The sequence below is a fragment of the Rhinolophus hipposideros genome (assembly GCF_964194185.1).
Source record: "Rhinolophus hipposideros genome assembly, chromosome: 10".
NCBI classification, from domain to species: Eukaryota; Metazoa; Chordata; class Mammalia; order Chiroptera; family Rhinolophidae; genus Rhinolophus; species Rhinolophus hipposideros.
Window position 1 is genome coordinate 56781116 of NC_138056.1, and position 27017 is coordinate 56808132.

Consider the following 27017-nt stretch of genomic DNA (forward strand, 5'->3'; position numbering starts at 1 on the left):
AATTAGTCATTTTTAATATCCATTCTTTAAAACTGGTACTATCATATACCCTCCTGGCAGAACAACTAGACAACATATACACAAAAACTTAAAATATTACACCATTTCTTTTTGTACATAAAAGTACAAAAAATTATATCTAAATTCTATTACTATGTAAAGAAGTACTATTTCCTTTTCTTGATTTTAAAAATTATCTTTCTCTAAGCAACATTTTAGTTGTATTATATGCCTTTGTTTTTCTAATTATTAATATGTTGTCAGATATACCATGAACAAAGCAATATTCCAAAAACTCCATAGTGTATTTTCCACTCAAAAACCTCCAACAACTTTCCATAATTTATAAAGTTAAGTAATAACTTCTCACCTCAATATTTATATAATATTGCCCCAAATTACTTTTTTCAATCTTTTTCCTAATAAGATTAGACCATACTGTTTCCCAAATGCTCCTTACACCTTCCTGCTGTCACACATTGCTACCAAAACTATTGTCTTCATTTAGTTATTTCCTCTAATAGGGGGATAAGCCAGTCTTAAATGATCATTGTGAAGTTTTAATAAAGCAGTGTCTAATACACCTAAGAGGCAAAATAAATATTTATGGAATGTGTGAATTACCCTCTACTGCGGAAGCCCTAAACTAGTATGAATATACTATACTCTCTTGAGTTTTCATGGTTCAAACAAAAAAGAGTGTGCAAAATTTATTTTAATGAGCACATAGTATTTACCAAGCTCTGTAATGCATATGTCTCTAAAGCCAATTGGTTTGGTCTGAATTTTATTTGTTTAAGAACATATCTGTACGTTTTTCTAATTGCTTCATGTATCTGTGTCCAGGATACTCTTTTCTACTTCTTCCATCTCTCCTCCAATGTTACATACTGTTCTATACTCAAAGAATTTTGTAAAAATTAATGTCTAAATGATGTATCTAATGCTTTTTCTCTGTTCCAACCAGAACCTCCCCCTTTCCCCTAAAAGTAATCATATCCTGAATTTTGTGATAACACCTTTCTTATACTTATTTATAGTCTATTCACTCAACTATGCATTCCTGGACACTACAGTTTAGTTTTCTTTTATGTCTTTTTTACTTTCTGGTTTCTACACAATCCCTTTCTTTTCCTGATGATTAATCTTTTGAAAAGCCTTTTGACCTGCAGAGTTTCCCACAGTCTGGATGTTGCTGATTGCATACACACGGTGTAGTTTAAAATTTCCTGAAAATCGATTTTTAATTCCACCTCTAGAACCAATGATTCTCTGAATTATGAGCAGATTAAACAAATGATAAAAAAAAAATTTAATTCCTTCAAACATTCCTTATACAAAATTTCATTTGGAATTTAAAGCCTATGCTAGGCTAAAAGTTTAACAAATTCATCATAAACAACTTTGCTAATGGAGTCACATGAGTATCAAAGTATTTCATCAGTCAAATATCATTTGAAATATAAGTCTTAGGAATACACAATGTGAGTTTCATTTTCTTTAATAATAGATCTAAATTACTTTCTGGTCTTTTTTTCACTTTCCTCTTGAACTAATAATAAAATGAGGGTTTTTTTTGTTGTGGTTTTGGTGTGGTTTGTTCTTGCATCCTTGAGAAATTAACATACACTAAAACATAGAAGGTGGGTCAGGGGTAAATGCTTGTGACAGAAAATAAAAAAAGCCTGGTGCCATGACATATCTGTTACCCGTTACCCACAACAATGGTAACATACACAGAACCAAGGGGTGGTGATAATCAGTGTGCTCCAGGTCAAAGAAGGGGAGATGATGGATATATTGTCAAAGAAAAACATATTATCTGGGACAGGAGACATGATCATATGAAGAAAATAAATTGACAGCTTATAAAAAATGTTTGCTTCCTTCTGTCATTTATCATGCCTATAATTCCTTACAACAGAGATATGAAGCATTAAACAAAGAATATCAATGTTAGATTTTATACATTCTTATCAAATTATCAACTTAGTTCTTAAAATATCTCTGTGATACTAACTATCTCTGTCTCCATATTACAGAGCAGAAAATAGAAGACTAAGATATTAAATTTGGCTAAGAAGCATAGTCAGGGTTGGGTAACAGGAATTCTTAGAGGTACTGACATGCAGTATGGAGCTACTAAGGGGTGGGTCACAGATCGAATCAGTGGCACCACATTTCTAGTCCCTCCCCAAGACTGAAGAATCACATTTTATGGGAGTAGAACCCAAGAATCTTTATTATTACAAGCTATCCAGATGATTCTTAATCATAGTAAATTGTGACGTACATTGATGCAGATAAAAGATCAAGAAGCCAGCAAAACTGAATTTAAATTGTAACTTTTGAAGATGTGAAATGAAGAGGTGAAATAACTTGTGAAGTTGTGAAGATGAAGAAATCATCATGTATGTAAAGCATTAAGATAGTATCCAGCAAAAAATAGACACTCACTATACAATAATCACTCCTTAGAACCACCAATGGAGCTATTTACATGATGACATCTGGACTCCTGAGAGAAGCAAGTAAGTACCAGAATTGAGACTCACAAAGAATGAAATGAGAGGTTGTTTATGGACTCAAGGCCAATGCTATAAGCCAGGAAACATACTGAACCAGGGTGCTTTACCCACGTGTGGGAGACAGTACAAAGGTAATTTAATCATTCACTTATATAATATACTCGTATACTTATGTAGGGCATATCGTGTGTCGAGTACTGTGTTTAAGGCTGAGGATATAACACAGGCAAAACTGATATGGATCCTACCATCAAGAATTTGCAGTCCAGTGGGGAAGCAGATAGAAATCAAATAATCCAAGAAATGCACGTATTTTAGAAAAGTGTGCTAAGTTCTATAACTGATGGGTTCAGATGATATGAGAGTTTATTCAGGAGACCAGATCTGGAATAGAGGGTTAAAGATGGCTTTCATAAAGGATGGAGGCTGGATATGAGATCTGATGGATGAGTTGGACTTAACCAGATGAAGGGTTGGTGGGGGACATTCTAGGGAGGGGGGTGCAGAATATAGCAAAGGCTATATTGGAAAAAAAGACTGGTGTTTTGAGGAACTGAAGTGAGCAAAGTGTGGCTCACACAGGGAAAAAAAGGGGTGCGGTAGACAGTGAAAGCGGAGGGACAGGCTGGAACTAGATTACACAAGACCTTGTAAAACATTCAGAGCAACGGGAAGCCTTTTAAACATTTTAAGCAGGTGTGTGCCATGATCAAATTCATATCTGAAAAATCTCTCTCTGGCTGCATTATGAAAAACAGGCTATAGTGGGTCAATAATAGAGGGACACAGCCCCAGTCAAAAATATATTATAATCCCACCAAGAAAGAAAAGGCATCTGTTTAGAGTGGTGATAGTAGAGCTGAAAGAAAAACCAAGACATTTGAAAAAGCGCTGTAGACAGCAAGTGAAATTTTCTATAGTGCAAAACGATGTCACAGAAGAATCAGACTATTTCTGGACCTTCCAAAATTATATGCATTGACAGATCAAGTCACTGAAGTTAAGCTAAAAGAGCTGAGTAAGGGTCTTTTCAATTAAATCTATAGGGTCGTTAGCCTTGGTAGCAACAGAGAGAGGTTACAATTTTGAGCTGAGGATGGAATAGAGAGTTTTGTGCTGATGACAGACTCAAATACCAGAGCAGCCTTATCTAGCAAGAGTGCATGAGAGTGGGAGGTAGTGGGACCACATTCTACTTTATTGTTGTTGTAATGGACTACATATCAGTTTGGCTGTACTTCTTACCCTCTGAGGCTCAAACTACAACATTAATGAGAGAACCCAACCCTAACAGCGTCTTCTTAAGAATAGATAGCTACTTAGAGTGCTGGAAGAGAAATTCCAGGAGCAGAAAGGCGTAATAAGAAAGAGATTGGAATTAAGCAGATTTTTATTCTGATCCCAGCTCTACCACTTATCAACTGTTTTATGTTGGATAAGGACCTCTACATTTGAAAGTTTTCGTTTCCTCATCTGTAAAAATGAATAATACCATCCACCTCAGGTTCCTTGTGAAAAGTAGAGTTAATAAAGTTAAATACCTAATATGGTGGTTAACTCACAGTAAGTGTTAAAAAATTGTTAATAATTATTGTATAGAGGCAGAGCTTAATATTATTGCTTTTGATAATAACAATAATAATGATGAGTTACTTTTTGTAAATTGGCTCTTACTAAACACCAGATCCTCTGCTAAAACCATTACATGGATTAATTTATATAATCCTTAATATAACCCCATAGAGTGAGCAATGCAATTACCCACATTTTACAGATGAGGAAAGTAGAATCTTGGTGATAGTAAGCAGCATGCACCAAATCAGAGGACTATTAAGTAGTAGAATCTAGATTCAAACCTAGGCAGTTTGACTCCAGATTTCCCTCATTCTGAAGCACTGTGAACCACAATCTCTTTTATTCTCTGGAGCAGTAGTGCAGTTTTATGGAATGAGTTTCACACCATAAACACTTCAGCTTAAAGCGTTTGATCTACTATTTATAAGCAAGTTTTGGGGAGGTCACTTAATGTCTCTTAGTTTTAGTTACCTCAGCTCTGAAACAGAGATTTAAACAACAACAAATATATATATATATATATATATATATATATATATATATATATATATATATATTCATTCACCGGGGGTACCAAAAAGCATCTGTACAAGTGGACACTTTGGTCAATGTTGCTCAAGCAGTTCGCCATAACCAGAATTGTCTGGACACTGATGGTAACCACTTTGAGCATCTCTTGTAATTGCAGAAGTCAAATGTGACTTGTATTCATTGTCTGTTATCAGTATTGAGTATTGAGTATTACAATATTAAGTATTACAATTTTAATACAGTTTTCCTTTCTTAAAATGTGTATACATTTTTTGGCACCATATATATATATATATATATATATGTAATATGATTTTAAAAGCTTCTTAAATCAGTGGTTGTGAATAAGATGGACTGGTGCAAGTACAGGTCTCTTACTTCTGCAACCTGGAAAATAGAAGTGTCAGCTATAAGAACAAACTAGGAACAGTCAGGCCAAGGGACTAGAGTCGCGATTTCTATGTATTCACATTGTCTCCTATCCTGACATAACTGCATAGAAGGAGAGAAAGGAATGAAACTCAAGGCATAGCAAGCTAAAAAACCCATTCCCTCTTTCTTTGAACTATTGTAGATTTTTAGTGCTAACATACATGAAGGCATCGATATACAAGATTTACATAAAATTATAATCAATTTTCTGGGGCAATGGAGCCATTTCTAAATATCACCTCGGGAAAGCCAGAAGGCCAAAAGAAATGCATCACTGGTATGGCTACACATTTGCACTTCCTAGCACAAACTTCAATGTGTATTTTTAAAACCCAAAGTGAATGCAAAGCAAACCCAAAAGGAATGCAAAGCTCAATTTTATTTTCATGGCAGACTGATTGCTGACAGAAGATGTGGCATTTTTAAGGCATGCACCATGGAAATGAGATTGTCTGAATCATGGCTTCTTTAGGCCTACTCAATTTGCCTGTAACTGACAGGTCCAACTTCATTTATATAGAGAAGATCTTTTTGATGAGGAAATTCAACATATGACTAACTGGGAGATTTAAATAAGTGGTAAGTAATGGCAAGTCCAACACATGATAACATTTTATAAGTATGAGTGATTTAAATATCTATCTATCTATCTATCTATCTATCTATCTATCTATCTATCTATCTATCTATCTATCATCACCTATCTGTCATCTATCATCTATCTATCTACCCACCTACATACCTAGAGAGAGAGAGAAAGAATGAGAGAGACAGTTTAGTATTTTTGTTGTTGTTGTTCTTTTCAAATTCAACAAATATTTACTACAAGTCTACCATGCACTGCATGCTGGGCCACAAAACAAGCCATTTGGCTTAAGGAGTTTATAAGCGTAGGTAAGTCAGTCAATACCACAGCGTTCATTGGGAGCTAAGCTGCAGCTATGTACACAAGAAACAGTGAAAAGCTACTACTTTTGCCTGGGCCAGAAAGGATGCACTGAAGAGATTAAGTTAGTATATAAATTTAAAGGTCAAATAGGAGTTCTCCACTGGGACCCCAGTGGAATAGGGCAAAAGAGACAGCTTTCCAGTCCAAGGAAACATGCCTACATCCAGAGAGACACAGTTTATATTCTCCCAAGATGGTATAAACACTTAAGTTCTTTGGGAAGAGTGGCCGTGCATTTGAGAGGCAGTGCATTCTAATGAAAAATGTACTGAACATTAGTTGTGTATACAAGTCACTTAACCTTTCTATACCTCAGATAAGAGTTGAAACTTGGACTCTGTAAGTTGTCTTTTAAGCCTACCATTCAGTGATTGTGTTAAAATCTCAGACAGAGCCACAGGGATAGAAGGAATCCTATCTGTCCTCCACAAAGCCTGGATAGAGAGAAAGGCTGCTAACCACACTGACTGTAAAAACCCCTTCCAAATGTTTTGGTCAAGGACCTGATTCTCCATGGGAAGAATGAGTTACCTTTTAGCCTCTTCATCTACATTGTTGAAGAGAAATGTAATGAGAACAAAAACGTACACATGCATGGAATTTTAAGTCTTCTAGTAGCTACATTGAAGGAAATAAAAAGAAAGAGGTAAAGTTAATTGTAATACTCTATTTTAGGTAACCCTATATATCCAAATTATAATCTCAACATATAATCACGAGAAAAAAAAATTAATGACATACTTTACTTTTCCCCCCATACTAGGTCTTTCAAACCTGATATGTATTTTCCACTGACAATGTACCACAGTTCAGACTAGCCACGTCGTCTCAAGCGCTCCTAGTCACCCATAACAAGTGGCCACTGTCTTAGACAGCACAGCCCTGCGGAGTCTCTTCAGAAATACTAGGCAGCTCTTAGGGACACCCACATTTCTCTACAACATGAGGGTTTAGGCTTAAAAAGCTTAATGATTTGAGATGATGTTGATGTCGATTGTTAAGGCTTTGATTCCTAAGTACCTTTCCCTGGGAGTAGTAACATTTCCCTTACACACAGCTCAGCAGAAAGGAAGACTGGAAATTAACTTCCACATTATATTGGTAGGAGTGGGGTGGTGTAGACACCACTGAAGGAAAGAATCTACCGTCAACTCAGTTCTCCTTATGTATAAGACACTTTGAAGGGTTTGTAAATATTACCACATGTAAATCATACAATAAAATCTATGCCTATGTGACAGATATCAGCTCCCATTTTATGGGTGAGGAAACTAAGGCTAAGACAGGCTGAATGACTAGCTCAGGCTCACACTGCTGGAAAAAGGTAGAGAAGAATTCAAACCTAAGGCTGTGATAGTTAAAAGGCACAGTTCCTAGAGCTAATCCCACTTGGTCACATAAAATTCCATACCCTCATAGTCCGATTAGTTCAGAAACTTGAAATCCCTCTTCTCATGTTTAAAGCCCTGCATCGAGGCACCTCTTTATAAGCTCGGACAAAAGCTTTCCTAAACAGTGCTTGAAGTTTCTATTAAGTTACTTCTCCTCTTGGCCAGAAAACAAAAACTTATCATTCCCTTATAAGACTACTGAATCAAAACAATTCCAACACTTTCCCCTTCATCCGTAAACAGAGCGGGCCATGTTTCCACTCTTTCTAATTACCAAAGCTTTTACATGAACTCTCAAGAAGTCAGTGGTTCTGGAAGGCAGTATGGCTATATGGGAAAGACTGGCTCTGTCAACTTATTGCCGTGTGACTTTGGGCACATGAATGTGTCAGTTTCAGCTTTAGAGCCTGTTAAATAAGGGCAGTAATACTCACCTGATAGGGTCATTACAAGGATTGAAATAAATAAGAATTATGAAATTCCTAACTCATAATTATCACTCACTGAGTAAATTCCTTTTCTTCTGCAACACATTGGCCACCGATGGCCCTATTATGTATTACTGCTCTTTGACTCATTCTCAATAGTTGGCCTCTTCCCCGGGAGTAGTATATGTCTATTCGAATAGGTTCAGTAAGAATTACACATGGAAATAGGACCTCAGGGTTTTTTTCCCCCTCAGCCTACTCAGTGGAACTGCAGTGAAGATAAACATTTCATGTACACATTTTCTCTGGAGAATATATTATCCCTTAAGATTGTGCCTAAAATATTCTTCCCAGGATGCTCCTGAGGGATTTTATGGCACTGACGGACCCTCCCACCCAGCTAAAGCCCTACATTCTGCCTCTAGCCATTTCTGTCTTACATGATCTGCAGACTGTGGCATACACCTGGGAACTTGGCTTTGTTTAGCCCTGAAGAGCAGGATAATGAGGGAAGAGGTGAGACTCACCTAGTTCTGCGAAAACCAATGTTATTGACTGGTGGACTAAAGGAAGGGGAAACAGCCTTGCTGATTGTGGTGGGCTGGCAGGAAAGGAACAATTGGGAGGTGGGCTGCAGTCTACATAATGAGAACGGGCAGACAGACCTGAGTGAACAATTCTCATTACACATCACACTCTGTCTCACCAATTGCCATCCGCCCCCAGCCTCTACTGCTCCAATCATTTTGAAAAACTATCCTCTAACTTGTTTATGTGAACTAAAACAATGTTTGAGATCTAAGGGGAAAAGTGAGTGCTTTCCACTATACTGGCAAATTCTTAACTTTTCTGTAATGTATTTTGAATTATTTTTATCTGCTATGTGCATTGATTTTTTTCAAATTAACCTACTGCTTATATAAAAATTTTATTATAAAACTTTCTTTAGGCAGATGACTTTTATTTCATATTAAATTAAATTCGATAATTCATTACTTACTACACAAAGACATATCTACCATTTCTTAATAACGGCCTCTGTTACTTGTACAGACTATAGTGTTAAGCATATAAGGGAGACACGAAGATTGCTTTAAAAAGGAATGAACCTAAGAAGATCTGGAATTATGTTCCAGTAAAGAAAACAACACGAATAAATATCTCCAGTATAAGGGATAAAACGAAAGGATAGGAAACTCAGAAGATCAATCTGGAAGAAAATACTAGCTAGCAGAGTCTTGACGACCAGACAATTATATAGTGAGGATAAAAGAGGAATGCTTTTCTAAACTTAAATAAACTAAGTCAAAGCAATTAGAAGAAAAATAACAACAAATATTTTTATAATCTTCTAGAATTTACAAAGTGTTTATCATACACATTACTACATTCATGCTTTGTAACAACCCTAAAAGGTGCAATGTGTGTCTTTGGGTGCTGTTTTGAAGTATATTTTATATATAGAAAAAGATTATTTGGAGCTCACTTGGTTTGCAAAATTAATACCTAATTTTTAAAGTTACAGATTCAAAAGCCTAGATTCTACTTAACTTTTAAAGTTGAATTTAGAATTTTACTGCATTATTTCTAAATCTAGCCAGATATTTATTATCACCATTAAGGGGTTTTTTTACGACTTACTTAAATTCCCCTAAACATTTTAACCTGCATTTATAAATTTAATATAATTAAAGTACTTTATCTGAATTACAAACAAACCTTCCCAAGTATTTAAATAACTCTTTTATACTTAATAAATAAAACTTAAAATATGGGGAGTTCTAAGTTCTCTTATGTGCTCCAATACAACTTATAAATGATAAGATTTTTCTCATCTCAAAATTTCAAATCAAAATCAATTGCTCGACATTCTAGTATATGTTCTGCCAAAGCGAGTACAATTCCTTGACATTCTAAAAGTAACCTGTTAAATACTCTAATCTAGAAAATTCTTTTTAAAAAATATAAATACATACACTACCAAATATATACAATATTACATGACACAAAAATACTAATAAAATGATTTAATGTACTTCATTATACTATAATTAATCTAAATCTTTTCAGGATTAGGGACTCCTGACTACTAAGGACACAATTTTACAAATTTTGTGGTTAGTTTCCCAAAAAATGTTGAGGGTTTCTTATGTAGCTGAGGTTGTAGATCATGTAGAAATCTAGCTTGAGAAATATGTAACTGCAGATATTGAGGGTGATTTGTCTTACCTTCTCAACTGTAAGACTAAACATTGTTTTCTAGTCACTATCTCACGAACTCCAAAATTTTAGAAAGGAGTTGGGTCCTCACTCATGTACCCTGGATTCAAAGCATACCCTAAGGGGATTTCCACCAACAAGCAAGTTCACAACCACCAACTTCAAAGCTAACCCTTCTTCACGGTTTCAGTTGTCATTTCATTGGTTGTCTTAAAATGTTAAAATCTTCTGAATGGATCCTGCATATCTCTGAGGCTTTGTCTGTTTAAAGCCATATTTATGATATTAGGTAGATATTACCATTGTCATCTCAATTAGGACATCTAGAAATTATACCTTGGAAAAAACTAATTTACTCATCTAAAAGTGTTGCAGAGTGTTTCATAAGTGGAGATGATGGATTTCAAGCCCAGGTTTTCTACCAAACATCCTATTTTTCCCACATCTCCCTTATGGAACGAGCAGTAGATGTACACACAGCGGGATTAGCTTCATGTTGCATGCAAGTGGGTTCTGGTTGGAAATAATGATAGAAAAGTGGTTGAGGCCACTCTGTGAGGAAGAAGAATTTTGGTGACAGTGGGAAACGCAGAAAGTTCTTGAGTGAGTACAGAAATGGACAACCCGTTCTTATTTGTGTTTTAGAAAAATATGTTTGGTACATCCAGAGGAGGATACATTTGGAGAGGGAAAAGGGGGAGAATAGGGAAGCCAGCGACCATGTTTCTGTGGTAATACAGTGAAAGATAATGAGAGCCTCTGCTGAAGAAGGAAGAGGTGGAAAGAGACAAGAGGTAGAAGAAATCATTCAGAGGCAGACCCTATAAGATTTGTGAATTGATTAGATTTTCATGGGGGCTAGAGAGTTCGATGTTTCCACTCTAAATGCCTAAGAGAACAGTGATAAAGAGGAAGTTGTCAGTTGGCTTCTGTTTAAAATCATCATACACACACACACACACACACACACACACACACACCAGCTCGAAGCACATTATTTGGTGGGGTGGGTGTAGAATCAGTGTTAGGGAACTAGCTAGAAACATACTTGCATTAAGTATACAATTTTTCCCTGTTTGAAGTACAATAGAAATGACCCTTTCAAAACTCACTCACCATATATTTTTTCCAAACTGCAGCTCATTTCAGAGCTATTCCAAGGTTACACTTGAAAGCTTTCTATCCTCTGCTAAAAAGTAATGGTCTAAGAAAAACAAAGCTTTTATTCCCTGCCTACTTTTATTTACGATTATTTACTTTAAAAAAAAAAAGCTTTCTTATTATGCAGCCATTTAAAAAGATGCTCATGAAGAATTATTACGAAGAGAATGTTCTTATAATATGCTATTAAGCAAAAACACAGGTACAAATAATATACCTTGATTTTAGATGTGTTACACACATAACACACATTCTCTCTGTCTCTCTGTCTCTGTCTCTCTGTCTCTCTCTCTCTCTCTCTCTCTCTCTCTCTCTCTCACACACACACACATAAGGTACAAATGAAAAGAATACAAAGATTTTATTTATCAGTAGCAAGGTTATAAGCAAATGTAAATTTTTGTCCTTCTCTTTACATAATTTTTATTAGCATACATTACTTTTTTAATCTTAAAAACAGTTGAGAATTGTAATGCACATTGACCCATTTAAAACTGATTCCTTAGGTTGTTTTTCCTAAAGAGTTCAAAAGAATATAGATTATAATTTAATCGACTGAACGTCCAACTCAAATACAAAGGTCTCTTTTAGTTATTCCCACAACATTCAGGATCTGCTTCAGAAATACCTCCACCCTTCTAGGCTCGTTGCATACTTTGTAGCTGTTTTTCTTTTCTGAATCTAGGTATATCCTTATAAATAAATCTAGGTAGATCCTTTTAAAATAAATATGTGTACTTTTTAAAAGACTATGTAAATCTAAGTGTACCCATTAGAAAATAAATAATAAAACAAGACTCAAAGTTTGTCTGCTACTCTTCATCTAACTTTCATTTAAAAGAAAGACATTCCCTCATCTTCTTTCAATTAAATTTCTATTTATTTGGAAAGGGCAAACAAAAAGAAAAGATCTAGTTTAAATTTGAGAATTATGTAGGGCCAGACCTTCCCAGGGTCAAATGTCTCTTTGTTTTATTGTGTATCTTTCCCTTTTTAATTCTCAAGATCTAACTTCTCCAAGCAATACCAATTCATGCTGGGGAGTTTTATTACCTTATTTACTGTACTCATAACCAGTGCAAAGTTGAGCAAATAGGCCTCTTTCAAAGGGTGTCCATATGTCAATTGGTTATGACTGTCTCTTGAGTGTAGGCACTCCCGGATTCATGGGAGGGTATATGTAGTCAGACCCATGGGAATTCTTCTGGGTTCTGGATAATGGAAGAAACTACGAAACACCCAAATCAGGGGGAACTGGAGTCTGATCAGATGCTAAATCTAACAAGCCAGAGGACACCCCAACAGAGTCATTGAAAATGAAGAGATGCAAAAATGGCCCTTTGGAGAAGGGAGTCAAAAGTCAGAGTAGTAAGCAACAGAGCAAGGGTATAAGGCAAGTGAGGTGTTCACTCAGCTGTTGGCCGGCCTCTCCTGAGCAGGGACTGGTTCCTATGTCTGGTATTTGTCCTGGTACCACCAGTTACTTGCTCTGGTGCCTTGGACAACTAAACCTCTATGGCTCAGTCCTTTCACCTATAAAATGGCCAGAATAATCAAAAGTTCTCTGAGGGTTTTTGTCAAGATTAAATGAGTACAGTACTTTGAACAGTGCCCGACACATCACAAATAGTCTATAGACATCAACTATTGCTACTAGGCATGCTGAAATATGTAGGAGGATAGATAAAATGTCAAGGGTCAGGGCTGTGCTAAACCATGAATTCCCAAATGGGTATACTAACTGGTAAATGGACCAGGCTGTATGAGCAGCTACCTGTGGGTGTTTTACACATTTCCTGTTTGGGGTTGGCTGACTGTTGTAATTTGTCATTTGCATATTCTTAATGTAGGATATATGTTCCTTAAAGCAGGGAACATGTTATAGTGTTTTTTAAATTGTAAGTTATAACAAATCCAGCACCCTTTCGAACTCATTAGTAAAGGCAAGTGAAGAAATCAGTTTTAAATGTGTCAGTATGAATTGTATTTCCTCAACCATCTTTTTGATTATAGTACATTTAGTAAACCTTGACCAAAGTTATAAAAAAGAAATGAATTTTTAAAATGTAAAAATAAAATAGAAATATCAGAATACATAGTTTTTGGTAAAAAGTATTGCTTTGTGAAAATTGTACCAAGTTGCAATTTTGTTTTTTAACTTTTATTTATTTTAAGTGTGTTTTTCCAGGACCCATCAGCTCCAGGTCAAGTAGTTGTTTCAATCTAGCTGTGGAGGGCGCAGCTCGCAGTGGCCCATGCGGGCATCAAACTGGCAACGTTGTTGTTAAGAGCACCATGCTCTAACCAACTGAGCTAACGCACCGCCCTAAATTGCAATTTTTAAATGATAGTCTTACTATGGGTTGCAGTCCAAAAAGCATGAAAAACTTTGGATATATATATGTTACCTAGGCAAATAGTAACATATAATGGTTTCTCAGCAAACTCGTTGACTCACTGCTTTAATTTCAAACATAAGCCATATAACAGTATTTGCCAAACTTATGATAAGTATTACCTAGGGTTATTTCCAGATTTCTGGGCTGCTTCCATAGAAATTCTGATGTTGGAGAAATACTGTCACAAAAGAGGCAATAATTTGCCATTGGAGAGGGAATTTGTTGAAAGTAAGTCTGTTCTCCTTCTTCTGTATTATCCTGGTTTGGTGGTACCATGCTGAATCTAAAGAGGCACTCTATAAAATGTGCCCCGCTATTTGAGTAGCTAACATTCATTCAGTCAGTCACTCATTCAGCAAATATTTACTGATCATTTGCCACATGCTAGGTAAGGGCATATAAATGCATATGAGACATAATTCTGGCACTCAGGTAGCTTAGAATAGATTCATTACAGAATGAGGGTGAGTGTCTACTGAGGATCAGAAAATCTGAAGCCAAATATAAAATGAACCTTTGACTGTACATACATGACATATGTTTTGAGCAATCTACTCTTCAAATGTTCAGAGGATTAAAAAAGTATTAAAACTACAATGGCAACCATAGAGCAAAGCATTTTTCTCTAATTAATACTGATCAAATACAGAAGAGCTGAGAACCAGTTCCTTACAGCTGAGGAGAACTCAGTATCAGGTCAGGAAAAGACCTGATAAAGAAGAAGATAAATACCAAAAGTAAAATTATATACAGAATTGGACAACTTGTCCCCAATCTCACGGGCACCAACCTGATCCAAGCTATTAACTTCTGTCACCTGTATCATTGCAGGAACTTCTACTTGGTCTCCCTGTTCTGGCCTTTGTCCCCATGATGTCTCTTTTTCAACACATAAACCTAAATGACCTTGTTAAAACGTTAGTTAATTCGTGCCTCCTTTGCTCAAAACACTGCTGGCTCCCGATTTCTCTGAGAGAAGAAGCCTAATCTATACAGCCCTGAATAATCTGCCCACTTTGATATTCTCTTGCCAGATACCCTGGCTTCTTGGACATTCCTCAAAATGCCATGTGGCTCCCACCTCAGAGCCTTTTCACTTTCTGTTAACTTTTCTTGAATGGTTACTCCCTTCACGTCTGTTAGGTCTTTACTCACAGGTCCCCTGCCTAATGAGATCCCCACTAACCACTGTGTCTAAAACTGTAACCTTAACCCTTCCCCACATTCACACTCTGACACCCCTTCCATGTTTGATTCTTTTTAGTAGTTATCATTATACACTGTGTATTTTACTAAATTCTCTTTTTTATTGTTTGCCTAGCTTACTCGCACACAAATTCTATAAGAATAGGGATTATTGGCCCTCTTGTTCCACTCTGTATTTTTTGCAACAAGGTCACTGCCTGACACATAATAGATGTTCATTAAATATTTGGTGGGTGAATAAATGTAGAATACATAAGAAAGCCTCATACTCTGATTCTAACATCACTTATTAGAAAGAAGTCAAGAGACTCCCCTTCAACGGGCTCCCACCCTCACCACACCCAGCGGGCAGCCTACATGGATACCTATTTCCATCCAAAGCAGCTCCTACCCGGGGAGCCAGCCCATTTCTCAACTAGCCCACAGCAGTCCTGGACGGGCTTCACAGTTGCTGGGCCTGTGGACCAATCCTGACCCCCAGCTCACACATAAACCTAAAGGACCGAAGCAACTGTGGCTCAGCCATAACAAGAGAGTTCACGTGGCCCACACAGGGGTCACCTCTGGAGCTCCTGGCTCTGCTGACCAGGGGAGATTGTGCCCCTGGGCCCCTCAGGACACCTTTTACATAGGCTACGCTTTCAAGAGCAGGAGATGAGCTGTTCCACCTCATATATAGAAACAAACACAAAGAATTTAACAAAATAAGGAGACAAAAGAATACGTTCCTAACAAAAGAACAAGACAAAAACTCCAGAAAAAGAACTAAACAAAATGGAGATAAGCAGCTTACCAGGTAAAGAGGTCAAAGTAATTGTCACAGAGATGCTCACTGAACTTAGGAGAAGAACGAATGAACACAATAGGAGCTTCAAAAAGAGACAGAAAATAATATATCAGAGAAGGGGCTAACATCCAAAATATATAAAGAACTCATACAACTCAACATCTGGAAAAAAAAAAGGTTAAAAAATGAGAAAGGACCTAAATAGATATTTCTTCGAAGAAGATATACAGATCGCCAACACACCCATGAAAACATGAAATGCAAATCAAAACCACAATGAGATACCACCTCACCCCAGTCAAAATGGCTATCATCAATAAATCAACAAACAACAAGTGCTGGTGAGCATGTGGAGAAAGGGAACCCTTGGGGACTGCTGGTGGGATTATAAATTGGTGCAGCCGCTATGGGAAATGGTATGGAGGTTCCTCAAAAAATTAAGAACAGTATGACCACCAATTCCATTCCTCGGTATTTATTTGAAGACAACAAAAACACTAAATCAAAAAGGTATATGCACCCCTATATTCATTGCAGCATTATTTACAATAGCCAAGATATAGAAGCAACCTAAGTGTCCATCAATAGATGAATGGATAAAGAAGATGTGATCTCCAATATATAATGGAGTATTACTCTGCCATATAAAAGAACGAAAAATTGCCATTTGTGATACGCGGATGAACCTAGAGGGTATTACCCATATGCTGAATGAAATAAGTCAGAGAAAGACAAATATCATATGATTTCACTTATATGTGGAATCTAAAAAACAAAACAAGTGAACTAACAGAAACAGACTCATAGACACAGAGAACAAACCGATGGTTGGTTACCAGAGGGGTGGGGGAAGGGAGATGGGCAAAAAAAGTGAAGGAGATTAAAAGGTATAACTTTCACTTATAGAATAAATAAATCACAGGGATGTAATGTACAGCATAGGGAATATAATCCCATCATAATAACTTTGTACAGTGACAGATGGTTACTAGATATTGTGATGATCACTCCATAAGGTATACAAATGTCTAATCACTGTGCTGTGCACCTGAAACCAATAAACCAATATAATATTGTTCGTCAACTATAGTGAAAAAGAAAAAGAGCAATGAAAAGGAATGGTAAAGTCATACTATGTAAAACATGCAATTTTACCACATACTTAATTCCTTACTATATATATACGTATGTGTGTGTATATATATATATATATATATATATATACACACACATACGTATATATATATATATATATACATATCATATATATATGACAAATCATATAATATATCAGAGAAGGGGCTAACATCCAAAATATATAAAGAACTCATACAGCTCAACATCTGAAAAAAAAAGGTTAAAAAATGAGTAAAGGACCTAAATAGATATTTCTTCGAAGAAATATCTATCTATCTATCTATCTATCTATCTATCTATCTATATGATTTGTCTGCAACATACTAATTATTTATAGGTCACATATCTATATTATCTATTTAGGAAGATTTTTAAAAGGTTTGGAACAGTCCTGATTTAAAAACCAGCTTTACAGGAACTGAACAAATGTATGACATGAAGCAATTTATCTTTGTTCCCTAAACTTCAGTCTCCCTCATCTATAAAATAATGATGATGATAATGCTGACATCATAGGTCACTGGAAAGTGTTTGGAGAGAATATGTGCTTAATTATTGGTGTGGCCCGTGGCTCATAGTAAGAGCTTGATAAATGGTAGCTATTATTGCTATTGCTCATTGTACTGTTTTATTCTTCATTAATTAACTCTGTGTATTACTTTTTAAGTTTTGAATTAAAGAGCCTCATTAGAAATTGTAAATCCAATATATTGAGTAGGCTTAGGTATGACAAACCCAATATACTGAGTAGCTCACAACCATTCGCAGGCCATAATAGAGGGGTCCAGTGAGTACTAGTACAGTATTAGCCTACTGAAAGAAATAATTATTCAATTGGAACCGTGACAGGGACCACCCTGATTTCCATGAAGCATAGTATTACACAAACTGTCCAAAATTCTGATTCATGATTCCAAGCCCTGCCTACAAAAATAACGTTTGTTAAAAGCATTTATATGTTGAATATATCATGGACGCTAGCAAAGAGTAGGCATCAGCAGTATAACGGACAATTTCTGAAAGTTTCCCTTTCAATCAGTCCATCAAACAATTTTTGAATTCCTAAAATACAAACTATGAGGTAAAAAAAAAGAATATATATATATATGACTTGTATGCATCTTTTGTTATTGGTATATGTTATTACCATTTTAATAGTGTTTTTTCCTTTCTTAATGTGTGTATACATTGTTTTGGCACCCTCTGTACATATAGTTCCTGTCCTCAAAGTGCTTAACATCTAGCTATGATGAGGGCAATACCCAAACATAATAAAAATTTATCTAGCAATGGAAGATAAATATGCAAGTTATGTCATAAGTCAATATAAGATTAATTGCCATGAATGCTGGAGAAATTACACCCACTAAATCAAAGGAGAGATAAAGAGAGTCAGTGCGGCTAGAGTCAACTTTTTGGAAGACAGACACTCTGTACTAGTTCTTAAAGAAGAATGGAATTTAGACAAGCATTGCCCTATAGAATAGGGATTCCCATGGCAGAAAACAATTCTAGCAAATGCTTAGAGGAAGAAAAGAGTGAGGTGTTTGGAAAGAGGAACTTCACTGAACAAGCTCAGTAGAAATGAGCATGGTGAACGTCTGAATTCTAGAGTGAGCATTCAAGAAAATGTTTTAATTTGAATTATTGATTTCCTCCAATCTAGCTCTACCACCTGGTTGTGCAGATCCCAAAGAGTATGTGACCAAGTGGTTTGTGATTGCCAAATCCAGTACGCAAACCCAAGCCTATGTGATTTCAAAGTCTATGATTTTGTTTTTCCTTTCTCTCAAAAAAATTTAACAAGCAGTAAGATAAATAAATCTGGGGGAAAGCTGAACAAGTAATAAAGAGAAATAGAGGACACAGTTAATGCAATCATTTAACAAATATTTATTGAGCACCTACAATGCACTTGGCATTGTTCTTGATGCTGATAATACAGACTTAGAACAGACTGAAATCCTGACTTCCATAGAGCTTACATGTTAGCATATATGCATGTGTGGTAGCAATGGTGAAAGTGGTGGGAGAGGGGATATTATATCTGAATACATTTCTCATTAATTATAGATACCTTTCCATTGGACTCAGTTCCTAGAATTTCTTAATTATTCTTACCGAAGGCAAATCTGAAGTCTTACTCTTATGTGGTGGCCTCAACTTTATCAATTATGAGTTAAATTGATTGAATACTTGTATTCTAAGAATATTTTTACAGTGTTTACATGCCTTATCTCACATAATTCTTATACTACCTAAGAGCTATGATTATCCCTGTTTTACAGATGAAAAAGTTAAACTTGAGGTAGATTACAAAAGTTTCTTGTACAAAAAAAGTTTCTATGCAATAAATGGGGTAGACTCAAACGGTTCTTTTGAAATCCTGAAAATCCATGATTAAAGTCACTCTACTGCACTCTCTTTTTTTAAACTTCTTATATTTACTCTCAAGGAATTTCAAAATAAAAGCAGAATTCTTGAATCTATGGGGAAGGCAGCATAATACAGTAAATCAGAGGTCAAGGGATCTGAGCACTATCCCAGGTCTGCTTCTGATACACACTATGGAACAGAGTAATTAGCCATTTCATTTTTCTACCTTAGTTTTGTTATCTGCGAAATGGGTCTAATATTTGCCATTTCAGAATATTTGCCATTCATATTTCAGAGATTATGAGTGTATATGGGTATGTTTATAGTAGTAGTAGGATGAAAGTAGGGAAATCATGAGATGAGAAATATCAATTATTTAGAAAAGCAAAAGGTATCTCCTAGATGTAAGATATTATCAATAACATTATTTTCAAAAACAGAGTCATTTCTATAGACAAAAATATATGGAAATCTGGTAAAACAAACCTCCAATATGTTTTATCAAAGAGGTACTTTTTGTACAACACACTCATAGGCAATTTGAAATGGAAGAGGATTTATGCATCTATACAATGACCACATTGCTCCTTTTAGGGTGAGCAGAATCAGATTTAATTGTTCTAAATCATATTCTTTAAAAAGTTAAACCCAAGCCAATATGATATGAATGTTTATCAAACTCAAACAACTTACAGCTAACAACAAAAAAAAACAGAACATACCTAATACCACTTGACTAGAAGTTTCCTTTTTTTTTCCTTCTGTAGAAATCTCTCCTTCTAGAAATAGGTGGAAATCACACAGCTTCTAAAGAGTTAGCTTGTGATAATTCCTCAATCAATTCTTAAAGTATTGGCTTTACCTCACATTTATTTGTTTTACCCTATTAGTTCACTGTTCAGTCTTGCAAGACCCCAGGCTCCATCCATTTCAAACTATTCACAGCTCTTCAAAGTGCTCTGCTTCTTAGCTCCGTGCTTTTGTCATTCCCTCTACCAGGCATACCTTCCTCACTCCAGGCTGCTTGGGCAAATTCCATTAGCTGTCAAGATTCAATTCAGAGGTGCCTTCACAATAAAACCTTACCCAGTCCATGCAAAACCAGCCAGTGTTCTGTTTTGCTTTGTTCCTACAATGTCCTGGATAAGTGCCCATTACTGGTCCTGTACTATTTCAAACCACTTATTTATTTATATGTCTGTGTCCTCTCCAAGACTGGAAGCTTCTTGAAAGCAAGGACTGCTCTCTATTGATCTTAGTTTCCCAGACTCTAGCACAGTGCATAAATCACAGTTGTCTTTCGAGAATTGTTGCAAGATAAATGAATAAATGATGCCCCATGAGTCATATTCTAATAACTTTAAACATGTGTGTGCAAATTTCATATATATATGTAATTCTGGGTATCACAGAAATGAAACCAAAACCTTTAAAAGGGTAATATAAAATAAAACAAAACTTAAAAATATCAGGTACAACTTTATTGTAAAAACTTGGTAGAATATCAGACCACAAGTGAATTGCAAACTCTTTTGCAAACCTTGCTATTTCAGAAGAAAAAGACAACCATAAAAGAAAATTAAAACATCTGCAAAAAGGCACAAAAGCTAATTATTGAAAGGGCAAGGGCACACTTAAAATTGAAGTTAAGCTACTCACAGCAAGGTTATATATGTTGTCTGTGGCAATGTACATAGTTGGAGTCAATGTACATAGTTGATGTACTCTGTTGGAGTCTCTATTGTAATGTATCAGAAATACTTACATCTCTCAGTACAGGTTAGCCAAAGTACTAAGAATTTATTATCCAAAAGTCATCTCAATTAAAATATTGCTGGTGAAAGTCTTTTCATTCCTTTGCTTATAAATATAAGTGAGAAAAACTTAAAACTAAACCCACAAATACCACTGATAGTAGAGAGTGAAAAAGTGGTCTCCTACAAACCATATCAAAGAAACTCTGGACTCAGGTTTTCCTGCACTTCTGAAATATAACAAGGAAATATCAAACCCAATTATTTCTTAATCTAAATTATTTACGGAATTTTCCCTAAAAAAAAAAAAAAAAAAAAAAAAAGATCACTTTTCACCTTCAAAAAAGATGAGGAGGGAAAACATTTACAATTCATTGAGATAACAAAACAGTGCATGCCATATCCAAAATGTGAAACAGGAGATGGTAATGGAGAAATTCGAGTTGATATTTGGGCGCACTCTCTAGGTTTTTAAATATCTCCTTTCACGTTGTTTACTATAGCACATGCATGGAAAAAACGATTGCTGAAGTTAATCTTAAAAGTAGTGAAAAGTAAATTCTGCCAGAACTTTGCAAAGTGATCCACAGAATGCTTCCAGACTGTGGTTGTAAAAGAATTGGTCATCAAAACATAAATACTACCTGTTTGGAATTCAAATAGAAAACAAAAAGGCTTACAAAAGAGTGAGCAGCAGGGAGTTCTTTAGTACAACTTGTAAACACTGAAAATGAAACTTTAGTACCCAGACATATTAAAATACTCCCCTAGTAAAATAAAATGGGAAAACACTTTACATTGATATATTAAGATTCTTATTTTATGTATTCAGTCTTAACTGCCCTTTTAATTTTTGTTTTTTTTCTTTTCTGAAAGGCAATCACTTTCCTTTTGGACTTCCTTCAGTAAAAAATACAAGTTCAAAATGCTAACAGAGGATGTAATTCACTTAAATATGCAACTGGAATTCCACAGCTGGCCTGTCTGGCTTCGTGCTGAATGAACAGGATCAGAAAACCTCTCCAATAATATTGCCATCCTTCCTGACAAGGGGGAAATCTCCCAAACTTAGGCTCAACTTCAGAGGCTCATTAGCCAAAGCAAGTGAATGTCAGTGGGGTGACAAAGCTCGGGCAAGGGCGCCCACGCCGCTGAAGCAAACAGCCCACCCAGAGCTGAGGACTGGTATGATTAATATCACCAACTTCTAATAAGAATAATGTGTTTATATGAGTAGAATGGTCAGGTATCCCACAGATCACATCCTAATGACATACAGCCACTAAATTGAATCCCCAGCTCAAACAATTAAACTGCATGAACACAGGCAGCTCACAGCACTTTTTAAAAGAAAGACTTTAAATCCTGGTCTAAAGAAAGCATTCTCTATAGCTTTTTACCTTCTCTTATTTCTTGCTTCCGGCCTACCTAAATAATTTTCATCTTTTTCTCCCCCCACTTCACCCCCCAAGTGTGAGCGTGAACCTGAATTACAGACAGTTAAACCTGAAGGTCACTTCACAGCAGCGTTCCCACATGCTCCCCCAGCCAGGCTGCATGGCAACCATAAAACAAAGCCCTTGCAACCACCTGTAATAATCTGTCTGCTCAGCCAGCAATCAGAAAAGTCCTGAAGCTACACAAGGTAGACATTTTCTGCAGCTGGTTTAACATGTATATTGTGCCCAGTTGCCGGCTCGCCTCCTCTTACCTTCACGTTAGTCCGGAGTGCACAGTAACATGCAAAGAACATTGCAGTAAATAAGGAGCATATGGACCGGTATTCAGCTTCTCATCACAGCGCAAGCCCCACACACACGGTCCTGGGCATGTGCTACTAAGGAGCATCCGTTCCCTCTGTCAGTTTGAAAATGCATTGATCTCTGTTTTCTCTGACTACAAAACGACATGTCTCGAAGGCACTGAGTGAGAGCTCAAAATCTCTTCATTGGCTATATATAGCATTGTGCCCAGTAATTTCAATTAGCCAAGAATTCAGCATCTGAAAGTTAAGACTTCAGTTGCTTTTCCTTCTAGCATTTCAAATCACTGGGTTTAAAAAAAAAAAAAAAAAAAACTGGAAGGGGGAATGAGCTCACCCAGGAAGCATGGGGGGGGGGGGTAAGGGAGGAGGTGAAGAATTGAAATTTAACCAATGAGTTACTTATATTTCTGGATAGCCCTGGTGTTATCCTATTAGATACTTTACAGTGGGATTGCATTGGGCAGACTGTAAATGAAGAGGAAACCCTTTTTCCTGTGGAGGTTTAATATGTGCTCTGCACTATATTCCAGGCTATTCTGATGCAGCACCCTGTTTGGCAAATAGTACAACAACTGCAAACACATCTCATTCTGCTTTTGGCTGTGAAATAAGACCAAGACCAAAGGATCACTGTCTCATAAAGTCCCCTAAAATGTAAGCTGGGTTCCCCGGGGGGTGATCTACGATTACGTGGCTGAGAAGTACCACCTTCTCTTACTTCCCTGTCCTGTAATATCTGTTCACATCTTCCAGGGGTATTTAAAGTTGCTAGGCTCACTAATAAGACAGCGCATCCAATTTTCCGAAACTAAGCTTTATTGGTAAATGACAGTCAATAATAGAGGAAGGGTTTGGAATGAAGACAGAAGATTCCAGGGGATAACAGAACCACAGACTCAGTAGCTACTGCTGCTGAATGTAATATGTTCAGCTGGCTCTGGAACTGAGAGAGCAAAAGAGAAAAATAAAAGCTTCTGCCCTCATGCATCCATAAGGGGAAAAAAAAAATACTTAATTCAGAAACATCGTCAGATCCTACTGTCTGTTGTCGTTCCTATCAGGCACCGGATGCCGCAAATTAACTCAATTTTTACGGAGCCAAAGGACAAAGTGCAATTTAAGGCTCTAAACTCTTATTTCCAGCCGTAGGAAGCCCTAATGCTCAGCTAGAATTCTAAAGCTATCTGGCGAAATGCAAGCAGAAATGAACAGTTCTCACTGCAGCAAAAATAGTGGGAGGAAAAAGAGTGGTTATGTCTTTGCCACGACGTTCCCCATCCGCTTACAGCAACAGGGAAGATCAGCATAACTCACCAGAAAAAGCTGCAGTGACTTTTAGGATTTTTCTTTAATATGTTTTGCATAAGCCACCTCCCCTCTGGAGCCTGCAGTGGTGCTGAGGTACTGTCAGAGCTACTGGGCATTTCTCCTGGGCAATGAGGTGAGGCAGCTTCAGGAGGAAGCAAGGTATTTAAGGGAGAGAAATTAAAGGAAGAAGAAAAGCAGGATTTTCTATTCCTCTCTTAATGACAAGCATTCAGAAAGTGTCGTCAGTTCTGACTAAATAGCTATTTTGGGCTGTCATTGTTTGTGCCTTTTTTAGGAAGGAAAAAGGCAATCTTGTCTTAAGCTAGAGATTCTTTAGCATCGTAAAAGAAGGCAGCCACTTAATTTGATTCTCAGTTCCATCTGTCATATAAGTCTAGGTCATTACAAAATTTAAACACTTGCAACATAACCAGTAACTTTCCAGGACATTAAAACAAGGCATGGATGCCCATTTGTCGTTATTCCACAACTTTTATTAATGGCGTTAGAATGCAGAACTAAGAATTTCAGTTAACAACACTTTCCTCTCCTGAGGTCATAACAGGTCACATTTCCTGCAGCTCTTCCCAATAAATGAACCCAAACATAGCAACTCAATGCCATGAAAAACATAGGGAAATTTTTAAATGCCTATCTTTATTGGGAGTTCAGAGGGTTTAAAAAAAAACAGTTTTTCAATCTGTGCATAAGTATTGTTAATTTTTTTCCCATTAGGAATTGTGGAGGGAAAGCAACTTTACGTCTTTCTTCTTATTATTTTAATAGAACGTAGGGTATTTAGATGGCCCAGGAGGGAGAGAGCAAAAGGGCTGGAAAACGTTACAAATCAGAACAGTTCACAGGCAAGGATTAAACAAAAATGAAGTTACAGGTGAAAAAGCACATGTAGGTTTCCCTGGTAAGGCAACCAGGGAAGACTTCTGCTAATAAGACTTCACATACAGTATTAATGTGTGTCCATTATAAAGAAAGGGTCTCGGACTCACAGACCAGCTTAAAATGCCCATATACACTTAACTACCCCACAGCATTGCAGTACAGACATAGGCTATACCTATAGATTTACTGTCTAATTTTCATTAAGTGTACTAGGAGAGCTGACTTAACTATTCTCATTTTATAGATGCAGGAAATGAGACATTAACTCTAGCGACAATGCCCCAAGTTTTAGTACACCCTATTTTTAGGCAAAGGCTTCAACAGGTCAGTGTACCTGCTAAAAGAATAACATTTGCTATTGTAGAAGGAAATTATAACTGGCTACATCATTTTGGAGGCAGCATTATAAATCTAGGCTCCAACTCTCACAAGCAAGTAGTCCTGGAAAATTACTTCCATGTCAGATCTTTTCTTTTACCATTTGTATAACGGTTATTTATTTATTTATTTATTTATTTTTTAAGATTTTATTGGGGAAGGGGAACAGGATTTTATTGGGGAACAGTGTGTACTTCTAGGCCTTTTTTCCAAGTCCTCGCAGTCTTAGTTGTCCTTTCAGTCTTAGTTGTGGAGGGTGCAGCTCAGCTCCAGGTACAGTTGCCATTTCTAGTTGCAAGGGGCACAGCCCACCATCCTTTGCGGGAGTTGAAACCAGCAACCTTGTGGTTGAGAGGCTGTGCTCCAACCAACTGAGCCATCCAGGAGCTCAGCGGCAGCTCAGCTCAAGGTGCTGTGTTCAATCTTAGTTGCAGGGGGCGGAGCCCACCATCCCTTGAGGGACTGGAGATGTTGACTGGCAACCTTGTGGTTGAGAGCCCACTGGCCCACGTGGGAATCAAATCGGCAGCCTTCAGAGTTAGGAGCACGGAGCTCTAACCGCCTGAGCCACCGGGCCGGCCCCTATAATGGTTATTTATTAAATGGGGATAATACTTAGCCCATAGCATCACTGAGAAGATTAAGGATGAATCCCATCATCAAAATAGTCTAGTTGGATCAAAGAATTAAGTGCAAAAATTAAAACCATAAACATATTAGAAGAAAACAGATTTGCTTTGGGTTTTAGAGTGTATATATAATACTGGAGTGGAGAAGCCTGCAGCCATATAAGAAAAGATAAATAATTGTGTCTATATAAAAAATTTTAAAAACCTTCTTCTTGGATAAATTATATACAATGACAAACTGAAAAAAATACCTGCAACATATTCAATGGAAAATATCTTAAAATACAAAGAATTTTCATAAATACATAAGCACAAATATAAAACCGCATACAAAAGGCAAAGAACATAAAGTGGCAATTCACAAAAAGACCACAAAACACAAAAATGTTCCACTATATTCATATTTAGGGAAAAGCATGAAAATTAGGAAATATTTTTAAATTGATATATTAAGTAATTAACGGGAATGCATTAATTGGTAAAAATTTTTTGGAAGGTACGCTATAAAGTATTATAAAAAGAACATTCTCTTTGATGTAGTTATTCATCTTCCAGGACTTTATCCTAGAAATAGATATAGATATTGGTAATGGTATAAATAGACCTATGGATCTAAATACACATATATGTTACATATACGTGTTTATTGTGTATATCCATTAGCACAAGTCTTGTTTGTAAGATTATAGTTCTTCTATGACATTGAATACTATGCAATTATTAGAACAGTATAAGGTACATGTGAATACTCTTATATCAAAAGATGTCCAAGTTATAATGTTAAATGTAAAAAATAAGGTTACTAAAGAGTTTGTATATGAGCCTATATTTGTGTGTATATTTGTATATAATTGCAGTAGGTGAGAGTGTGTTTGTGCGTGTGCGTGTGTGTGTGTGTGTGTGTGTGTGTGTGTGTGTAAAATTTTAACAGTGCTGATCATTGGGGATTGAGACTTGGCTTAGGAAGATAAGTTAGACATTACATTTTTTTTATTTTATGCCTTATACATTACATTTCTTTATTTTATACCTTTCTGTATACTACAGTGGCCCCACCCACAATGAACTCTTTATCCAACTATCCTCTCAGTAAATGAGAGAGGTGAAGACACAGGAAGGAAGGACATTCTAAGACCTGCAAGCGGATTTGCCTATTACTGTTC

General features: G+C 36.4%; 1 protein-coding gene across 5 annotated transcripts in view; it reads right to left on the reverse strand.

The window, feature by feature from the left end:
- Positions 1–27017, reverse strand: part of DLG2 (discs large MAGUK scaffold protein 2) — a 1856054-nt gene that overhangs the window by 1269345 nt on the left and 559692 nt on the right. For 3 of the 5 annotated variants that reach the window (XM_081064709.1, XM_081064702.1, XM_081064707.1), the window contains exon 1: positions 22586–22765. The exons of the other annotated variants lie outside the window; for them this stretch is intronic. In XM_081064709.1, coding sequence (XP_080920835.1) covers positions 22586–22627 — 42 coding nt within the window. In that variant the 5' untranslated portion in view covers positions 22628–22765. Of the gene's footprint in view, positions 1–22585; positions 22766–27017 lie in introns of those variants that run through there. 5 annotated transcript variants of the gene reach the window in all.